The following is a 22,983-nucleotide window of genomic DNA, read 5'->3' on the forward strand; positions in this document are numbered from 1 at the left end:
AGACTAAACAAACATAACTCTTGAGGTATTACAGACTTGTACAGTGCAAAAAAATTATTTTTGCTAGTCTATTGTGGTAGCCACAAATAAAAAAAAGACAAGAATGGGAACAAGTGACATCTGTTGAGTGGAAAAAGCAAAAAAAAATATTTATTAATTTTTACAAGTGTTATAATATGTTTTATTATTAAGTTTTATGTCACTGTTCTCTGTGCCCACTGTTATGGACTCATTCATACAGGCAGACCAAGTATGGTACACAGGGGCACAGCATCTTCATTTAGAATTGCCGAGCCAAGCACAGGACTAGAGAGCCAAAGACAACTGGAGAATTGAATAGTCAGCCTAAAGACAGACCAGTATATTTCTGTCCTGTCAGTACACTATCCTCTTTCCTTGTTGGGAGAATGAGAACTGTATGTAGGCATTGCGCTATTCCTGTATTTTTGAAGGTGGGATTTGAGTCCTTTCCTGTCCTTGTTTGGATCCAGAGAGGGAGCCTGCACATGGAGCAACCAGGATATAAGGATGGACCTACGGCCAACACTTTGAAGCTGCCGGACGGAAGATTATGTCTTCCGTCCGGTTAAAATCCTTTCAGCGTGGTGACGAAAGTTGGCAGACTGCGTAGGTCAAGATACCCACATGCTTGATATGTCTGGCATAAGCTTCCTGTTTGTAATACCGCGTGAACCCATCAATAAAGAGCTAAATTATCCTTATACTTCTCGTGTAAATCTTGTAACCGTCTTATTGCATGCTGGAGGGGGATAATATTTATAATTATTTAAATTCAGGTTAATTAAAACGCTGCAATTGAAAAGAACACATTTCCAGAGAGCTAATGCCTCTTCAGGAAACAACAAGTAAATGTCAATGTTTCACTACATACAAGTCTCTTTATATTTGACATATAACTTCCAAATGTCTTTGAATTTCTATTGGGTTGATGTCCTGAAAGACATGGTCTGGGTCATGATGCACCCCTCTTGGTGGGCAGAGACAGTCCTTATTTCTGTGCTGTGATGCGCACCACTGCACAAGCCATTGCAATGTGGCAATCCTTTTTTGGAGTTGGACAGCAGTGATATTTTGGCTCATGATGATGACCGACTTATAAGACCTAGACTTCCCAGAGTTATCTTCTTGGAGCTGTGTGCTGAATTCGAGCCTACATTTCAGTGACTTCAGTGCAGATATTACACAATCCTTGTTTCGTTACAGGTTTTAACACCCATGGGGTATTTGCCTACAGGCACTTTTCGGCATGAACAGGCTAAATGTTTAGGAATGTCACTGAGCCAAGTCATGCCAGCAGTATGGGATGGTGTAATCAGTGATTGAAATGGAAAATGGAACTAAATAACTGCTGGTGTACTCCCTTTTGAGTCTGGACCCCCTTACTTTATGTGATGCGTTATATAATACATATACAGTAGTTGCTCTGGAGAGCGGGAGAGCAAGGTCAGAGTGCAGTGTGCATCCACTATCTGCTGCAGAAGCATGGAATTGCCGTTGCTTCAAGCTCTGTGTATAATTAAGATGCTATTCAGATACATTTCTTACAGTGAGGATGAGAAGATCAAGATCTAAATCCATCGATTGCTATTTGTTACAGATGTTCGAAAGTTGGTGTAGCATATGATCAGGTTTTCATGCCAACTTCATGTTCTATAAATGCAGACTTTTGTGTAAGAAATAGCTTAGGCACTTTTCCGAGCGTGAACAAGTTTTATATGTGAGGCCCCCAGTTCAGGGGATGACACTGAGTCATAAAGGATTAAATGCTAAGGTGTAAACTATAACCAGGACTCTGACATAACAGTTTTTATTATTTAGATGTGCCAGGATGGTGTGAGGTGCGAGGGATATGTCATTCTCTGTGGACTATCTGTGATAATATGCAAACAGGAAGTGATGAATGACTGTATTGAATATTCTGTTCAATGTGTTCTACCACAAGTCTCTCGAAGTACTTCATCACATATGAAGTGAGTACCACCATAGCAAAGTAAATCCTTGTTAATTTGAGACATGGAAGGTTGAAAAACAAAACTCCAGTTAGCAGCACTCATGGAGAAAGTAAACCTCTGGTATAGTAGTTAGTTATAACAGGCAAAGTCATCATTCTGCTAAACTGGACCATCTGGCATTCCATGATTTCATAAGCACATGTTGAAGTCCTTAACTGTATAAACCAAAGTCAGATAAAAGGATCTGGTGTTGTGTTTTTAGCCATTGAATCCTAGGGGTTCCAAACATTCTAGTGTGGATAGTATGCTTACTTAAAATTGTGTAAAGGAAAACATCCTTTCCAACAACCAAGTTATTGTTGTTATTATATATTTGGCTAACAAAATGACTTACAAGGCAGGTTATGTTACAAACGTTTATTTTTAATAGCTATAGCGGCCAGACCTTGACTTGGTATACTGGTGGATAGAATTTTGTACACTGTGTGCTTGTACATTATACATGAAATAAGTGAATTATGTAAAATAGACATCTGATTGATATTACAATTGGCAATTGGAAAGTGTGTGCAGTATGTATAATTGTAATTCTTAAGTAGACAAAACATTGAACTAATACAATATCATTATTATCAATTTAGATTTTATTGATATCAATAACATGTTTTCAAATACATCACAATAGTGTTTTTGTGTTTTTCCCCTGTTATTTTTCTGTTTCTGTGCACAAAAATTATTGACCAGGATTATAATACTTTTTTGTTTAGTAGTTTGTTTTTATATAATCTTGCTTGGGAAACACCAGTAGTCTTTAATGATTCTTTCAAATATTTAGTGGCAACATTACTGTTTTTTTTTTATTTCCCAAAATCTCAATTGCCCATAATGACACATTAGTAATTTAGTGAAGGTGCTCATATATTGCAGCCCTAAATTAAGTGAAGTATCAGGTCTGTAGAAAATTGTAGTAAATTAGATGTATCATATAAATCTTCTGTCTCCCACAGGAAATTAAGTAATGCACATTCTGCCTGGGTCCTTTGAAGCAGTAGGTGGTATAATTTGTAATACACTACAAAGAAGTATCCGCAAGAATGGTTGTGATACATGCTGAATATTCAGATAGATAGATGCATCTTGTTGGATGTTGCAGTATACGTATTCCATGAAGGCTTGGGGTCAAATGTTCAAATCCTGCTAGGAGATCTTAAATAAACCACTCACTACTTGAAAAAAAAAAATAATAAAGCAGCCTGTGACCTATTTTTTTGTAGATATATCCCATATGGATAAATGTTTTAGTTAAAAGATGTCCTCATGTTCATTACTTTTTTTAGGAGCCGCTCATTATGGTTTATTCACTATGGGCGCATTTGCTTTGCACAGCTAGCACATTAGGTAAAGTGGTTATCCAAAATATTTATGAATGTAAATGTATCAAAATACAAATGATAATTTTTTTTTTGGCCACAGGAATGTTTTACAAAAGCTTTATTTTAACATGTGCTGTATTTTTTTTTGTTTTTACTTGTAACTGCTTCATTATTTTTTAGCTGAATTCTTACAGTTCCCATCCCTTGTCTCCTCTTACTGTATTCTCATACTTGCTTATTCAAAATCAGGGTAGCAGGGGGCCATTGCTTATCCTGGTAGCAGTGGACACAAGGCAGAAAATAGCCCTGGATTGGATTCCAGTCCATTGCAGGGTGCACAATAGATATCCCAGTTACTCTAACCTGCACATCTTTGTGAATATGGAAAGACTTTAATACCCAGGGAAATATTCACAAAGACACAGAAACAATATACAAACTCCACATCATACATTAAATGATATTCAGAAGTACTGTACACTCATGAAAAAACACAAGATTAAACCCAGTGAAATTAAAAAATGAGTGCAAAAGTGATGCCATAAAATGACATACGAATACACTAAAAACAATTACATTCTACTGTACAGTACATAGCGTGGACAACAGGGGGACAACTCTTAGCAGATAAAGAATTCTGCCTTATTCTCAGACTGCCTCATACACCAGATCAGCCACTAAAGACTTACACGTGGAGCCCATACCTCCCCTTTACAATAAGCTCTCAGCTATTTAATTTGTGCCACTTCTCTCCTTATCTCAATCGTTACATCTCTAATTAAACTACCTGCTGTATTTCTGTCATAGGTTCGATTTTTCTTTGTTTCATTGGCTCTGGTATATTTTTTTAATCATGTCGTTATACTCTTAGAGAAATTTTACTAGCTCTGTTTGGTCTGCCCATGTCAACCGTCTTTGTATACTGCTCAACTTCCTTTGAGAAGCTTTTTCTTTGAAAACGGAATCAACCATGTTGCCTTCTTTTCAGCCTTTTCAATGAAAAACATGTTCAATTTTTTTCCTAACGTTTGTTGATGAAAATTGCACATACTATTTTTAATGTGATCGTCTAAGCAATGCATTGAACCCCTTCTGGTATCTACTGTATTTCTCTGTTTGTTGATATAACCTATCATTTTATTGGCCTTCATAATTGGCCTTGCCACACTACTTGTTTTGCCAGCAAATCAATCCAGTTGAATTGTTTATTCTCACAGATTTGCAAATACAAAACATTAATGGAAATATATATACATTAGTATACCATACATTACTGTATACATTAGCACTCTTTACTGTATAAGTAAGAGGTGACTGAGTTTCCCATAATGTCTCCCTACAAAAAAATATGTCATGTTAATAAAACATTGAAAGAGACTAAAACAAAACAGGACTCATCTGCTGCTTCTATAATGTTTATCTTTTATGGGATCACAATAAGCTCATTCACTTTTAAGTTACATGAAAATTCTTGAACTAGAGTGAGCAGGTTCGGCAATACATAGATGGTTCTGAAACCCATATGCCTTACTTTTAACTCGCTGATATTAATCCTCAACTGCCTCATATCTACCCATACAACTCGAAGTAATATTGCAATTGCTTCCTTGTGCTGTATAACGTTACTGTGCTTATAAACACTATGATTTTTGTCAACAGTACTGTTCTCTAGTATATACAGTATGTATCTGATTCACACCTCATCAATCTCCCCTTTGCACATTTTTCCCTGGTAATTACAATTTAAACAATGATGGTGATGAAGCAAACACACAAGTCCCCTCATCATTCAAGCACCCAGAACTAGACACACTTGTGCAGGAAGGTTATTGACAGTCCATTGTATGGCCCCCCAACATCAGGTTAATCCAATATACCTTTTACCACCTTACTTACGTATTTTAAGCTTAAATCCTATTTAGCAACATATGAACATATAGTATCTCATTCCATCTGGATGCTGTTGACTGCCTCCAGGCACTACACCCATTGTAGTTTTGTATCATCTGGAGACAATTACGTTTCACTGAACTATTTGCATACTGAATATGGGAAATAGTAGTTGGCCTCAGCACTTAAAGCAGGGGGACCTAATACAATAGGCATCTTCAGAGCTAGAAAATGCATCCCTAACTCAGATATACTGCTATATTCTTTAAGCCATTTTCCATTTCATCAGTGAACATGGTGGATTTAGTGTGTATTCAGGCTGTACTTTTGATCCTAGTGGAACTATGTTTAAGTAAAACCACTAGTATACACAGCAAAGTACAAATACGTTTAGAAGTGAGCTTTCAAGTGTTGGAGATCTAACCAAAAACAAAAGTTTATTTTTTTAACTAACTGAGCTTAATGTCACCTGAAAGTGGGTGTAAACCTGTGTCAGATATCTCCACTTTGTCATTCATTCTTCATCTTTTCATTCAATAATTAGTTATAATTATTAAATTACCCAGCAACCTGTTCTGTTTGAAGTTGAAGTCACTAGACATTACAAGAGGATAACAAAAAAGCCATCTGTTGCTCTGTAAGGGCCATTTGCATGAACAAAGGCACAGATACTACACTATAGTGGCCTGGTGCTGGCCGTACGTGTAAACTGCACAATCTGTACTCTGCCACTAGCCTCTTTTGTGAAAATGGGGGGATCACACTTCTAATTTCCATTTCTTTTGTGATTTCCTTGGCCACTCTATACTAGGTAGTGTCTTATCTGGCCTTAATTTGTCTATTTTAGTCCATTTTCTTTTTATCTCACTTTGCTTCTATTATAAATTTATGAATAGAATTTCTATTGAAAGTTCAAGCAATGGAAATTACATTTGATTCTATCATTCAGCTGTCTCTTTTCAATACTCACTGCCTCCCAGTTTGGGTAATTAAATATTTTACTTTTCTCCTGTGAGTTATTTTGCTTCCTTTAGTTCAAGATTTTTCATATTGATCCAGGTTTAATAAACTGCAGCATGTCAGTGATTATCATATTAATTTATTACCTTTTCTTCATTTCCACTTTAACTATAATGCATGTGATGTGATATTATACCATGTTTTTTAAATTACTTTTACATAGGAGGTACATTAAGCAAGATGAGACCTTATGGCCCATACACAGTATGATCTACTGTAGAATATTAGTGTATATTGTCATTAAAGAGCAGAAACAATTGTCATTTAGGCTTACCCAAGCTACAGTCCACACTGAGCTCAGGTAGATGAGCTGCCATTCAGATACTAAATGTTTTATTTGTTGGTAGGAGGGTAGTGGAGGGTGACATTCTGGACAGAGATTTAAAAAAGGCAACACAAGTCAAGTCCGGTTTGCAACCCCCCAGGCAGACACGCAGTCCAGTCCCACCCTCCAGAAATGATCCTCTATCTGCCATAGCCAGAAGTCACGTGGGCGACCCCTTGGTCTGGTCCAGCCACTCGGGTCCCCAACAATGAGCATCTTACCAGCTGGATCACCCTTGGGGAAACACGCCACATGGCTGTAGTGCCATAACTGACGCTCCCTCACAATGCAGGTAATGTGCCTCATTAAGGACTCCATGAGCAACCGCTCATTCGACACAAAGTCAAACCAACGGTACCCAAGGATTTTATGGAGAGACACAGAGAGACATGCAGGTTAGGTGGATTGGCGATTCTAAATTGGCCCTAGTGTGTGCTTGGTGTGTGGGTGTGTTTGTGTGTGTCCTGCGGTGGGTTGGCACCCTGCCCGGGATTGGTTCCTGCCTTGTGCCCTGTGTTGGCTGGGATTGGCTCCAGCAGACCCCCATGACCCTGTGTTCGGATTCAGCGGGTTGGAAAATGGATGGATGGATGGACACAGTACCAAAGGAGTCCAGTCTTCGTCTCAGGTCACTGGATAGCGTCCATGTCTCACAACCATATAGCAAGACAGGAAGCACCAGGACTCTAAAGACTTGAAGGCAACACAATAGGGAAAATATTTAGTTTAGGCAAGAGAAGACAATTGACAGATAAAACTTTTGGCTTATGAGTGAAAATCCACCTTGAGGCACTTTATTGATTGTTTCTCTTGTATTAATCTTATATCTAGTAGTTATTTATTTGTGTTTGTCTGTATATTAAAGGGGTGGTCAGATGTTTTTGAACCTGAAAGGGGATATTCTGACAGTTTTATAAGAGGGCAAAGATTAGTTCATGTGTAGTAAAATGTGTGAATTAGACTTTTGTAGTCTGCATAGTTTATGTTGTGTATTTGTTGTTCCAGAAAGAATGTCGACACAGATGCCAAAACTCAGAAATTCAAGGATTGTGCTATCATTGAATTTCTAAAGCTATAGAAAAAATATGTTCCAATTAATTAGGCAAGAGTTATGTCTGGAGGTGTGCTGTTTTATAATTTTAAAAATACCTGCAGTTTCCATCTATTCATCCATCCCTCTTCAACCATTACACCGTCAAACAGTACCAAAAAACGAACATAGCAGGACCAAACAAAGCAGTGCAGTGTCAGTATTCATCATTCAGGTCTTAGCCTGACTGTGAAGTTTAAGAAAACTAGAGAGCAGCAGGTACTCACGTGTTATACTTGAGGCCTTGGTGTTATATTACGGACAAGCTTCTATGTGGTTGCAATGGCGGCAAGTAGCAGTGGGGGAGTGCTGTCCTATTGTCCTGATATAGAGGAACAGATCACAGCAGAGCTGTTGTTTAAAAGGTCCTTATAGCCAGAGAGAGGGAGAATTTGAAATTAAAGTAGCAAGTGGATGACAGAACTCAGATGGTAGCAGGATGGAAGGATAATTGGGGAGGAAGAGGTACGAGAGGTGTGAAAGGATGTGGCACCCTTCGTTAGAAAAGGATACACATCTGTTAATGAAGGCCATTTAAGAAAAAATATATATTTTCTTTTTTCTTTAGTACTTTGTACTTGCTCCTTATGTATTGACCCCCTAACGTATGCCCTCTATTTTAATAATATATCCATTCTCTGAAACCTTAGGTCATTTTTTGGTACAGAGTCCACTCTAGAGTCCCACAGTGCCACACCACACATGCAAATTCCACACAGACAGTGACTGAGCTGAGATTTGGACTCAGGTCCATGGGACTGTGAGAGAGCAACCCTTGACCTATCCATTACTTTACAATCAAAGTGTCTTTATATTGTAGCCAGCATGCTTTATTGCTGGTGTTGTTCTTTCTTGCCTCTGGGAACTGTAAACCTGTCAGCTGCTTTTGTATGTCTACATTCTTTACAGTTTACAACATGACAGCCTGTACTCAAAGTGTCTTGCAAACAAGGTGAAATTGGTCAAGTAACGATGGTTATTAATCCTAGTACCTGTCTGTGCAACAACCTTTTTTTGTGCTTTTGTTAATTTTAGTCTTTGTTTGGGACAATATGAAAAATTTAATTTCTCATTCATTAGAAGCAGCTGCATTTGATAAATGCTTCCATTAATTGAAAGGAAACGGTTACCATACCACACAATTGAAATGTTAGTTCTTGCAGCAATGGAAACTAACGTTCAAAACCTTTTGGAAGCAAAAATACAAGAAAATTGTTGACATTTCTTTAAGATCATTTGTGACATGTTTAGTTTTCTGATGTTGACACCATTTTAGCACAAAATAAATTTCAAATCAACATTTTCACCATTCTTTAATGTATGAATATTCTCCTCAAGGGGAGGAACTGAACCAACCACCTTGCCAAAGCAAGGTCAGTGCCTTAGCCTGAGGCCACAGTGCCTGTATTACACTGAATTTAAGGAATCATCACTTGTCATAGTAGACTAATTAATATTATTCCATACTTTATAAAATAAAGATTACAGATTTGTATAGTGATCATGATTATCCACATAGCAATTGTTTACAAGGAGATGGGCAGCATGAGCTAATAACTTCAGGAAAGATCCATTGCAATCAAATTGGGAAATAATACACTTAGCATCACTGCTTCAGTAGAAGGGGAAATTCTGTAGCTGGTTTCGTTACAGCATTGCTATCTGTGGGAGCAGTGCCATCAATGCACCACAACAGGCATTCACTGAAATATTCTTACAGTTAAACTAGCTATTATTGAAGAAGAGCATTCCACTTCTGACTCTATTCAAACTGCAGCCAGATTTTCTTTTAGAATTAAGTGCAATCTACAACTTGTTCTCCTCCATGGCCCTTACATGCTAGAAGCGCAAACAAATGAGCTAAAGATTCTCTGTAGGGGGCTAATATTGCTATTTATTGTGGTTGTGGTTCTGTTACTGCACAAAAGAGCACACTGAATTCAACTTAATATTATTGTGGTTAAATTAAAAAAGCATGTCATGGATTGAAATATAGAAGGCACCCTGGACTACAAAATCTAAGAGATCACATTTACATTAAATGTATATTATTCTCATTGGGTTTTATAAAGAGAAACATCAGTTAAATACTCTAAAAAGTGAGGATCAGTTTGTTTTTGTCAATGCATTTTTTAATTAAATAATTTCCTTTTGACTCTACATGAACTTAAAATTTTGCATGTCAATGTACCATTACTGATGTGAAAATGTCCATTTATAAACCGCTCTTACACAAATATTGTTTTTCTTACATCAAAATTCAAGAGATCAGATGTATTTTTATAACAAATGTTTTAATTAATTCTAATGGAGATTAACAGGCTATGCATGGGTGGTTCACTGCCAAGTTTTAAATTAGCCAGAGGGATTGCTTTGCCCATTTGGAATTTGCTTTGTCTATTTACTTTGCACCGTTTGAAACACTTTCTCCATTCTGTACTGTTCATTTCACAGCTTTTCTCATTTAATTTTCATTTGTACATCTAGATATTTTTAAACACTTGTTTCCTGAGTCTAGATAGAAATTTGACAATCAGAGTGAGGCAGAGCCTCTTCTGGAAGCAGTGGACATACAACGGGATCCCTGACTGGATTATTAATCACAGGAAAGTTAAAGTTACCAACTGATCTGGCAATATGTTATTTAAACTGTTGGTGAAAACTCAGCTTGTAGTTGTCACGTGGAGAGCAGGCAAAACAAACATAGAATCCCGAAAATGTAATGGCAATGTTTTGGGATCAAAACTGTTTGGGATCATGGGTGGTTACAGCCAGCTGTCTTATTTTAACAAAGTAAAATGATACATGTTGTAACTAGCTTTAGTGATTTCTTTTAAGCTATAAATGATATTGTTCAAATCAAACTAATATCTGTCATTTACTGACACTAAACAATTCTTATTATTTATGTACAATATTTAGATGTGTACATTACACTTGAATAGCACTTCCCTTTGATCCCAAGTAGTTCTATTATGATGCTGGGCCACATTCATGTCACATGCAGTTTCTTAATTTGTAAATAAACAGTCCCACTGACAAGTTTGTACGCCCCTTGGCAAATTACACATTCCGTTGATGTTTGAAGTAAAAAATAGTAAATACAACTAACAAACTAAAACAACTGTATTTCTATGGAAAAATTTATTTGGTGAACAGAAAAAAAAATGTGAATTAATAAATAAGTAAATATGGCATTTGCAAAGGTTTTGCCACTATTTCAGTTGTAGGTTCTCAGAACTGATTGGTTCTTCAGTCAGGTCTGCCGTAGCTCATTAGGTGTTAGTATGGTTTTGAAGGTTCATTAGGAATTGTCTGTCATCTGATGACCATTCCAGAGCCTAATAAATTCTCTGATTCTTCAAACGTTGTGAACATTAAACAAATTGATGCCTACAAAGCCGGAGAAGGCTATAACAAAGCACTTCAAGCTGACAATTTCCACATTTCAAAACGTCATTAAAGAATGGCAGTTCAGGGGAACTGTGGAGGCCAAGACAAGTTTTGGAAGAACAAGAAAGTGACAGAGAAAATAGATCATATACTGTGCAGGAAGGCAAAGCAAAGCCCCAATATGACCGGAAGGGACCTTCAGGCAGGTTTACCTGAGAAAGGAGTGTTACTGCACTGCTCTGCTGTATAGTGTTATAAACATGGACGTGGTCTTCATGGAAGAGCCATCACAGGGATGTAATCTCGTCACAAAAAACAACATCTTAAGTATGTAAAGCAACATCTGCATAAGTCAGAGGCCTTTTAGAACCATGTGCTGTGGACAGAGAGAGTTGAAATCAAATTCTTTGTCCACACCCACAAAAGGTATGTTTGAAGAAAAAAGGAAAAGCATCAGAAGGAAAGAACACCTTTCCTACTTGCCAGATACAAGGGGTGGATCTTTTATGTTTTGGATTTATGTGGCATCTGGTATCACAGTAAACAAGTACAGGGAATAATGGATTGCAATAAATACCAACAAATCTTCTAGGAGAATTCTCAGTCAGGAAATTGAAGCTGAAAAAAAGAAGAATGGCTTCTACAACAACACAACAATCTAAAACGCTCTTTGAAATCTACTGTGAAGTACCTCAAGAAACACAAGGTGAAGGTTTGGGAATGGACTTCAGAGTCCCTAGAATTAAAAGTCTGTGGGTAGACCTTAAATGTGCTGTGCACGCAAGGCAGCCCAAGAATATCTCACAGCTGGAAGTGATCTGCAAGGAAGAATGGGGAAAAATTTCCAAAACAAGAATTCAAAGACTCCTAGCTGGCTTCAAAAAACATTTGCAAGCTGTAATTTTTGTCCAAGAGGGCGTTAATAAGTACTGGCTTACAGTAGTAGGGTGCCCAAACTTTAGCTTTTATTTTTTGACTTTTTTCTATTCATCAGATGAATCATAACCATTTGCCATTACAAAATGCTGCTGTTTTTGTTTGTTTGTTTGCTGTTGTTGATTTTTTACTTCAAATATCAACATTTGGTGAGTGGTGACCAAAGTTTTGTATTTGTGTGCATGTGTAAGTTGGGAAAATGAAAAAATGAGCTTTAAAAACATTGCCTACTACTGCACATTTAAAGCACACTTGCCAAATTGTTATTGTCATATATTTATGTATAATTTATTTCACTTTGCTTTCTTCTTTTGAATTTGTTTGATATTTTTTCAGGGTCAGAAGTTATCAGAGCCCATCACAACAGGCAGAACTCAAACTTGAATAGGGTGGACTCTATTTGCTCTCGTGTTGCTTTTTATTCTTTTTTGGCTTGAAAATATGGGATGACAGCAATATAATGTTGGCTTTATGTTTATTTTGCTATTCCATTGTTTGGAATTCCAATTGCTTCTGTTCCTTAAGTGTTTTTTCAGCAAGTTGTTTGAGTCTAAATAATATTCATTAACATTCCATGAAGGATCATAAGTATTCCACCACAGAAAATCTACATTACCAAGCACTTGCTCATAATAATAATAATTCTTATGGAATCGTTGTAAATTAATATAGTTTTCTATTTATTTTACATTCCTTTTTCAAATGCACAGTTGTTGTCAAATATGCAGGGTGCAGATAATTTTGCACGTCTTACTCTCTAATGCCGTGATCATCAAGTATTACTAAACAAGCACAAGCATTCTACCAATTACATTATTATTTTTAATTAATTGATTTATTTATTATATTTGTAATCCTGCTTATTCCAATACAGAATGACTGGCAGCCCAAGCCTTTCTTGACAGAATTAGGCACATGAAAGAAACCAACCCAGTACAGATCCTCACCTGACTAAAGAGGCAAACCAAAACCATTTTCGACTGGGTACTCGAGTTTCACTACCCTGGAATTATTGAGGGGAGGTATAAAAAAAAAATGGAGCATCAAATAAAAAGGAGACTGTAGGCTTTGGAGCAAAGTAGCAATGTGAGGGCTGGGGTTTGTGGTCTCAATAAAAGAGGGTAGCTGTCACGCAGCTGGAGTCTAAGAATTGACATATGTGTTTGGTTAGTGCATAGCAGATCCAGATTTTGTTTTCTCTGTTATTCTTGTGAAAATAAAAGCAATGGGTTAAGCACCCACCTGTCTAATTTTTTATAATGTCTGAAATATGCAAAGACCTCCAGCTGCAGTGATGAGTGATGGGATCCTCCTGCACTGAGGAATAAATCAGTAGCAGATATCACTTGTACATAGTATTAGTATTCAACATATCCGTCCATTTTCCTAGTTCAGCCTATCCATTACAGTGCATAACCTGGCAGTGCTGGGTCCAAGAAAGGAATATTCCATTTAACATCCATCCATTTTCACACCCTTTTCCATCACAAGACACATTCATGCATGGGCTTACTTTGACTCATAAAGGACCAGTTTAGAACACACATCTATAGGATGTGAGTTAAAACTGAAATCACAGAAGAAAAACACCCATAAACAAATGTGAAATGTTCATGGTCAGGCAATGACCAAACTGAGAGCTGAAATTAAATCCATGGGTTTTTGAGACAGCCTAATGCCTGCATGTAGAACATGTAGAATAGTGATTCTTTAAGTGTTTATTCTGTGGTAGTAAAGAGTGATCTGTTTACCGTCTGTGATCAACAGGGGGTACGACAGAGCCCCAAACTCCAGACACGAATGCACCAGCACAGTCCCGGGTTAAAAATACAAACTTCTATTGAACAGAATACCTCAGGTATTCCTCTCAGACAAGTGTGGCCTGTCTCTTCTCCTGGCCCTGACTCGCCTAGATAAGACAGCGCGGTTCCTTTTATTGAATATCCAGGAGTACTTCTGGTGTCAGGGCATTGCCCATTGGAAGCACTTCTGTGTCATAAGGAAGTCCAATAAAATGACAATACAGCTCCCTGCAGTATCTCCTGGTGGCACCTCAACAGGGCTGCCCACTTGGACTACAGTTCCCAGCATTGCCTGCAGGTGTCCAGATGGGTACCGAAGCCTAGGGATGTTGCCATCAAGTGGGTCGGGAAGGAGCATACACCCTTGATCTCTTCATTGGAAAGGAAATGGGGCCATTCTAGCCCATGCGTGCTGTCCATTACACATCTTAAGGAAAATTAAATGCTCTTTTAAACCAGTATACAGTACATAACCTCTAGTTGATTTAATTGATTTTCTATTTTAAAAAATACACACTTTTTAAAGCGCTTAGAATATTCCTATACAATGGATCCTGCCGTCTATCGTGTTTATAATGTGGTTTCAATTAAAGTTGAAGAAGGAGTGCAAAATACTGACAAATTAAATATTTTCATAATGGCACGTTATGATGTACAGAATATGTAATGTATCAAATATATAATGTCGTCATTACTTATTCCTAATGCAAGTATTTTAGTTTATTTATAATATTATGTTTAATTACATAATTTTAGGGTTAGACTGTTAAGTTCAACATTCCCAAGAAACAGATGGAAAAGCACAATCACTGCTACTTACTTCAGCAAATGCAACCCCTAATCCATTCTAGATTGGCACTGGCAATGTAAATGCTGAGGTCTTTGAATTTGTAGAAAGACTATACTTTCTGCACCAATCTGGTGGTCCAAAATTGTACTGTCGGTAGAGTGGAATGAAATCTGATGAGTAGCTTAAATTTGTAAAAGGAAACATTTCAAGTGAATTGTGAGTGGATGACCACACAGAAGCATGAGGCCTTTCCGCAAAGCTCAAAATGAAAAATGATTATTTGAACAGGAAGTGTGTCCTTTGACATTATACAAAGGGAACGGTGTCAATGTCTACATTTTTCCCCATCCAAAAAAACGATATAAAATATATCACTATTATGATGCTGATGAAAAGATTAATTGGTTCCATTAGTAATGGATTTCCTTCTGAGTGTCTCAGTGTAGGGCATGGGCAAGTTTATTTACATTTCATTGCTTGATCTTACATTTTAAGTAATTTTATAGATCCCTTCATACTTCTGCTCTCTGTTTATTTACAAAACTGCCTTTGTAGTGCCACACTTCAAACATAAGGAAGTAATTTGGCAGTTCCTGGAGGTGGCATATTTCTTCTTGAATCAGTTATAAGGGTCACTTTTTAATTATTCTTTGATGAGGGGTTTTCTGTGTAGTACAAGAGGCTTGTCTAAATGTTAATGATAAAAGAGTAATATTGAAGTTCTGCTGAACAATTTAGTTGGTTCATTGGCAACAAATCAGGCTTTAGTACATCAGCAAACAATGTACTGCATATTGTTACAGTCATTCAGGAAACAAACTTTACTTTTGTATTATTACTAATGTGCACAATAATCTAAATAAGGCACATGAGTTAAAAAATATAAATCCTGAACAGTCATATATTTATTGCACTTAGTCTCCAGCCTCTGAAACCAGAGCCTGCTTTAGGTGGCTTCAATGATGGATGGATGTTTTACTTTGTTAGGTCTAAATCTATGAAAGCAATCTATTTTCACCTTAATTTAAGATGCATTGATACAGACATGCCAATCAGCCAATGGCGCCACATTTGCCAGGTGTAAATGAACGTTCTGAAGTCCTGGACTTAGTCCAGCTTTATTTCCATTGCTGCTGTTATGGTCATTGGCTGCTCATGACTTGGAGGCCAACTAGAATATTAGGTAATTCCCGTGTTCTTGTCTGTGCTACTTGGTTAGGTTTCAGCACCCTGCAACTGTGTAAGGCAATCGCAAGTTCAATAATCGGGAGTGGCCTCCCCTAGACTTTCTCGTATACTCAGATATGGGGATGGATATTTGAGGAGTAAACCGTAAGAGAATGATTATATTTTTATATTATGTACGTTATAGAACCATCAAATTAATAATATATTGAACAATTCTTATAAAAGTAAAGTTGAATAAATCGGACTAAGCAGCTGCATGAATAAAAAATTTGCCATGATAATTTTCTTTTGGTGAACAATTCAGGTAAATTACCACTTTCAGTAAGCGGAAGTGGGTCAAAAGTTCCAAGAGATTTTAGTAATGTGTGTAATGTAATATTTGTATGCAAAATTTTGTTTACATAAAGCAAAAACATTCTCAAATGTATACAGTATGTATTACCATTTGAACGTCAAAGGGAAAATTGTGATTATCTCAAAAACTGGTCATTTTTCGAAAAAAATGCAAAGTGACAAAAATGCTTAAAATGTGGTGATTTACCATAATATGATGTGAAATTATCAAATTTTTTATATTTTTGGGGTAATGTTTCAGGTAAAGTACCACTTCTGGTTAGTGAAAATAGTTCAAAAGTTGGTAGAAATCTATATTTTGTACCTAATATTTGTATGCAAAATTTGGTTCACCTAAGTGAAAGCATACTCAAGTTATCGTGTTTACATACACAGACAGACACACAGTCATAATGGTATTTTTGGACTCAGGGAGGTCTGAAACATTGAGATTCATCAAAATCGAATTCTTGGACGATTCCAATACTTTCCCTATACTTCGTATATGAGAAAGTAAAAAAAGTGCATGGCTGCTTTACAGATTCCACTGCAATGTATTGTTTGGGGCAGTGTTCCACCTTCTTGAGGACAGCCTGACAAAATTGTCCAGATGTATTCAGTGGATGAAAGATAATGTACTGTAAGCATAAATAATTGTATTACCTTTTTGGAATGACGAAATTGTATGGCCCCACTGTGTGCTTCATCTAAAAAGCAAGGAAAGATGTGTCATTGAAAACATCTTAGTTTAGGTACTCCAAAAATGCTTCTATTACTCATTTACTATTCTGCATCATACACTTCTTTGGGTCGTCATAACACTTACAAAGCATCAGTAAAGTGTTTATTTATCTTTACAATGTGACCTACTACCAAAACATCAGCTTGGAGTGGCTTAATGGAGACACATTTCTCTTGATATTACATATTTAGTACTTGACCTGTGAATCCTTCACATTAACAAGTAGTTTTACCATCATGTCAATATGCCACACTGCACATGTATGAATAACCAATCAACTGATGTTTTATAAGTGTTATGAAGACCAGAAGAAGCCTTTGTCTTTTTATGTAAGAGTAAATGAGTTATAGATGCATTTTTGTAGCACCTGTAGCACAGTGTTACCGAACAATCAATTGCAGAAAGTTTTAATTTGTCTGAACCGTTGGAGACATTATATCAATAATAGCTGTTTTTTAAAATATATACTGTATATTGTAACCAGGAGTTTATGGTAAAAGGGTGAAAATTACTGTGGCATAGTGTATACCATAAACTGTTTGCAGCATTTTCTTCTTTTAGCAATGATAAAATGCCAGTACAATAAGTGTAGAATGATGCACAGAATTCAGATTATTCTATGATATATTTTGTAATATAACATGTTCTGAACGAGTAAAAAAAATATTCAGAATAAACCATTTCTTTTTCCAGCACCTCCTTGTTAATCTCAAGACATTTACAGATTTGTCGAGAAATATACTCCCTCCATTGTGTCCTATTGCTACCCAAGGGTCTTCTTCTACTGAATTGTACTTGAGACAATCCCCTAGACTGTGTCTTAAATCCAGGCCCAAACCAATTCAGTTGGCTCCAGTCTTTTCTCCTTGGCTCGGACTCACCTGGATAAGGCAGCGCAGTTCCTTTTATTGAATACCCAGGAGAACTTCTGGTGTCAGGGCATTGCCCATTGGAAGCACTTCTGTGTCATAAGGAAGTCCAATAAAATGACAATACAGCTCCCTGCAATATACCCTGGCGGCACCCCAACAGGGCTGCCCCCCTGGACTACTCTAAAAACGCAGCATAACCAGCAAAAACATTTTGACCGCTCAGTTCTCAATCACAAGTATTTTAATATTAGAGTGTACGGTGAAGCTCTTGTGCATTGTCCTGAATGCTCCTGGTCTTCTGCACAGTGCTGCAGGGAATGCATCCTCCTGAAAGTCTGAACTGCATTAAGCAGCATTGTAAATGTGAGGTTTCTCATGACATACCTGTAATGTATTTTCTCCCAAAAAATAATTGTGTCAAATTTCATTACTTGTGTATGGCTTATTGATCATAACATCTTCACACAGAGAACCACAGACACATGGTACTGTATACAGTAAGTAGTGTGGTGGACAGTAGGACTCCAAGGACATTCAAAAGTCAACATGATATTGTTTTGGAAGAATTGGGTAGATAGGATTAGCAAACTTTGTTGGGCTTTGTTGTTTTTGTCAAACGTTTTTCTAATGTTTAGCTAATGATAATGCCCATGCATTACACGTGAATGCTTCTCTCTTTGTAGGAACTCAGTGACTTGACCCAAGTTGCATCTGTAATTTGACAATTTTACCTTGACTGGCAGGAAACTCCTAGTGTTGAGTGACATTGTTGTTTAAATGATACATCATCAATTATGAAATTTTTACTACACTGTATCACAATTTCATTAATGTCATTTTTTCCCTCTTTTTTAGTATCCAGCTGCTTTAATGAACCTTGGGGCCATTCTCCATCTAAATGGTAAACTCCAAGAAGCAGAAGCAAATTACCTCAGAGCACTCCAACTCAAGCCAGATGATATTATTACTCAGTCCAACCTTCGTAAGCTGTGGAACATTATGGAGAAACAAGGCTTAAAAATTCTGGGGACGTGAGGAAGTACATAGAGTTGAACACTGGCAAATTTGCAGGAAGGAAGAGTCATTCTACAGCGGGAAAGTGTGTGTATATGTACAGTATGTACAGTATACACACTCAGACAAATGAACTAAGAAACCACATGATGCAAGCCATGTGTAAAATCGGCTCTGTTTGGAGTCAAAGTCTTTGTAATGACTTTCAACAAAGGAATCCTGTATCTGTGGCTGGTCCTTAGTAGCTTAAAAACATTAAAGACTTTAGCAACAGTCCTCCCGGAAACCAGAGCACTTAACTTGAAGCAGGAACCTGCTGCATACTTGAAGTCCTGTGGTAAAGCTAATATTGATTTGTAACCAGTGTTTTATTTTGTTTTATTTTTTATTATTTTTTTTTCCAGTGGCATTGTACATTTCAGTAGTCTGAATAGACAGGAAAACAATAGGGATTCACATCCAGGGGTGCAATAGTTAATGTGTATGTGTTTCATTTCGTTATTATTTTGTTAGTTTTCTGTCGACATGTGAAAAGAGCCTGGCATCTTTCTAGTATTCCCGAATCCAAAAGGTGTTTCCTTCTCTGGTTTACCTAAAGCTTAACTTCAAAATTATTAATGATAGTAAAGTCCTGGTTGTGCCCACAGAATTGTGCTATTTACATGTTAAGAGATAATTGATTTGTATTCTTTAAAGCAGCGGAATATGTCTGAAAACAGATGATGTAGTGAGTTATTTAGAACTGTCTTGTCATTTCTGGATGGAACTTCCATGAGTACAGTTTGATTTAAGGAACCAAAATGTGTAGACATGGAGAGATAAAAATATTTTTTTGAAATGAAGCAGGCAGTGGTATGTTATTAAAAAGTGTTACAGGCCAGCTTGTGCTCCTTTGCATAAGCTTATAGTATATTACTTTTCAAGTGTACATTATGAGTGTAATTACCCATAAGCAAAATATTTTTATATTATTAATACGACTTAATTTTATATCAAAGTGGATGATCCTGAATATCATCCAGTAATTTTTATTTAAATGTTTCCTAATCATGGGAGGTTTTTTACGTTTTATTGTTTTTTTTTGGTCCAGTAATTTGCAGTAATCTAAACTGACCAGTTGTAAATCTCAAGGGGTTGCACAGTATTGCATACAATTATATAAAAGTGAAAAAATATTTTCTGGAATCCGTGTACTCTAGAATTCTCGGCCATCTCCTTGTTGGGCTCAGAGAAATTGGAACTTAAGAATATTTCTTTTTGATGGTTCATCACTAATGAGGCAAACCACTAATGAGGTTTATAGCCTTTTTATACAGGACTTATAATTGCGGAGCTCATTAGCTCCACACAATGCACACCAACATTTGATAATTATACATATTTTGTCATTCTTTTTATGTGAGCTAGTTTGGAGAGTGGTAGTGCTATTAGTTAGATGGAGTCATCTGTCTGTTCCTACTCTACAATTCATTATGTACATTTCACCAGTTCCTACTTTTCATCTTCTTTGGCCCTAAGATACAGAACATATTCGTGCAGAAAGTCAAAAGTGGAGACCAACCCCAATCCAAACCGAAAGAGACAAGGAGGAAATATTGTGTCCAGACTTGTTATCAGCAAATTGTATGTTTTGTATTGTTTTTGTGTATTATTTATATGGGAGCCTGTATGAAGTGCATTTTTGGTACTGATCACCCCCACAAATTCTATGGGGATGCTATAGGATTTGAATGCTTTAACATAATGAAGGGTTAAATCACCCTTTTGTTAGATATTCAGATAGAGTTGGCTTAAAACAAAGTGATAAAAAAAATTACAATAGTGTGAAGCCATGACTGAATACAGTTCTAACCAAATAGATTTATAATTATTGCACTCATTAATACTCATGATGCATTTTTATATAAGGAGTTCTTTTAACGTATTTGCTTCATTGTTTTTGTTGTTTTCTTTTTGTAATTATATGCATTTAAAAATATAATAATAAAATATGTTGCAGCCAACACTTTTTAGATTGAGGAGACCCTGAGAATTAGTCAAACATATATGCAAACTATAGAAATGTCATCCAAGCAGCAAAGCTTTGTATACTTCCAAACAAAACAACTGCCAAACCTAATTTTACATGTTTGAATATTTAGTTTTAAAACTGTGTGTTTTAATTATTCACATTGCATTGTCATTGTTACAGTATTTATTGGGAGTTTTGTCTTTATCCTAGCACTGCAGCTTAGGAGGATTTGGTTTGAGCTACAGATGTCATCGTGGACATATCTGCTGATAGTCAGAGACTGAATATTTTCGGTCTCAAGGTAATTCCCTGATGTGGTAGCTGTAGAACAAGAGTGCAGAAGTGGCCGCATATTTTCTTTCCAACTACTATCTTAAGTATAACCCAATTTTTGTTGTTAATACATCATCTCACTTAATCAGACGGTATGAGTTAGATTTCCTCTCTTTGAGAAAATAGAATATTAATTAATTTTTTTTTCAACCAAATTTTTCCTTTTTATGTGTCTTCGAGAACTAGAATCATCCCACCCCACCTCGTAGAATTGCCACCGACAGTCATTCTGGGGGGGGGGGGGTCATATCCCATGGTGAATCTGAAATGCTGGGTCGCCCTTGAAGAATCACCAAATACAGTCATCCATACCCCTTGAAGAATCACTGACGAACGTTACCGAGGCCCATTGCAACACACTCCGCAAAAACCATACACAACCCTTTCTCAATGATCACAGTTGTGAATCATGACCCTGCGTGACTCAAAATGTCACAACACACAGCCCAACATGGGTTGCAACTGTTAATTTACGTACCTATGCTCTACAGAAAACAAAAAAAAAACATTCGGTGGACCATAGTAGAAGAACACATCTTAAGCTTTTTTGTTTATTTCTGTCTACAAAAACATCCAAGTAGGAATGAGTTAACTGCTCTTTGTTAGTTGTCTGCTCATTAACTCAGAATGTTAACATGAGAGTTAAACTATTGAAAAAGTAACCATAGCAAATGAAGAGTATCCATACACCATTATATACTAAATCTTTCTGAATTTTGCACATTCTGGTAATTTCCATAGTTGAAAATAAAAAGTCTGGTTGTGCCATTTAATTAAATGAGAAGTTTAATTAGCAGCAGGGGGTGACCTTAAGTTAAGAAAATTGGTTTGAAAGAAAACCTGCAGCCATAATAACACTCTTGTACTAGGACTGTCTAACTATTCAGGTTTCACATGGAGCAGTGCATTTATTCTGCTCATCTACTGCCATAACTTTTACATTCCATTGTTTTTTCATGGCAGCCAAAAAATTGTAAAGTAGGAGTAAATGACAGAATCTTAGTAATTGTTCTGTAGGCCATAATAGGAGTTACTGCAACTCTTAATGTTATTATAACTGTATATAGTTAAGAAAGCAAAACGAACAATTTCCGCACTTAAGGACGTCAAATTTTGCTCCTGTTTACAGCATCTTTTTAAGAGACCTGACTGCAGCTTTACTTTCCTTGTATTCTTTAAATGTGTGGTGTCATTTGTAGCTCATACACGTCACTAATTGTTCTGTACTTTTTATAAATTGCCCAGACCTACAAAAATACTCCTATGATGCTGTTGTAGCATATAAATCAGTGTCAGTGTCAACACTGTGTTGTAAGTAGTAACAATAGGTGGGTCTGCCACATCGGGAACCTTTTCAGCTAGCTCTTGCTGTGGCATACACAGACTGCTGCTTAAATAATGTTGTTAAATTTTTCTCGTGGAGAAACTATTTAAAAGATAGAGAAAAAAAGAAAAGAGTTCATAAAAAAATGTTACAATTTATGTCTCTGCTCAGGGATTTCAAATGGTTGGTTATTGCAGACAGTGCTCTTGGAGCACAAAGCAAGTTTACTAAATTAAAAAAAAAATAGTTTTATTTTTTTGAAAATTGTTGTATTTGTATAAATTATCAAGATTTGTAGGCTGTCCTTTTTGTAAGATAAAACAAATAATTATGTGCCAGATTAGGCTATCCCAAATATTGTTTTCCACAATAAAGCAATGATAACATGCATTTAAAGTCACTCTGTCCTTATTTGCGCTGTGACTCTTAATATAATTTGATTTTCTCCTGCATTTCAAAAACGAGCAAGGTAGGTTGTGCTGTATGAGTGTGTGTACTAGGGGGTGAACTGGCACCACATCTGGAGATGGTTCCTGTCTTACACCCGTTACAGCAAATGAGTACATTTTCACGA

General features: G+C 36.6%; 1 protein-coding gene across 1 annotated transcript in view; it reads left to right on the top strand.

Moving 5' to 3' along the window:
* Nucleotides 1-22,799, top strand: part of tmtc2a (transmembrane O-mannosyltransferase targeting cadherins 2a) — a 518,416-nt gene extending 495,617 nt beyond the window's left edge. Inside the window, exon 12 of the mRNA XM_028817226.2 lies at nt 18,583-22,799. Within this exon, the coding sequence (XP_028673059.1) occupies nt 18,583-18,762 (180 nt within the window). The 3' untranslated portion in view covers nt 18,763-22,799. The remainder of the gene's footprint in view (nt 1-18,582) is intronic.
* The last annotated feature ends 184 nt before the right edge of the window (nt 22,800-22,983 follow it).

This window comes from Erpetoichthys calabaricus, chromosome 1 (assembly GCF_900747795.2).
Source record: "Erpetoichthys calabaricus chromosome 1, fErpCal1.3, whole genome shotgun sequence".
NCBI classification, from domain to species: Eukaryota; Metazoa; Chordata; class Cladistia; order Polypteriformes; family Polypteridae; genus Erpetoichthys; species Erpetoichthys calabaricus.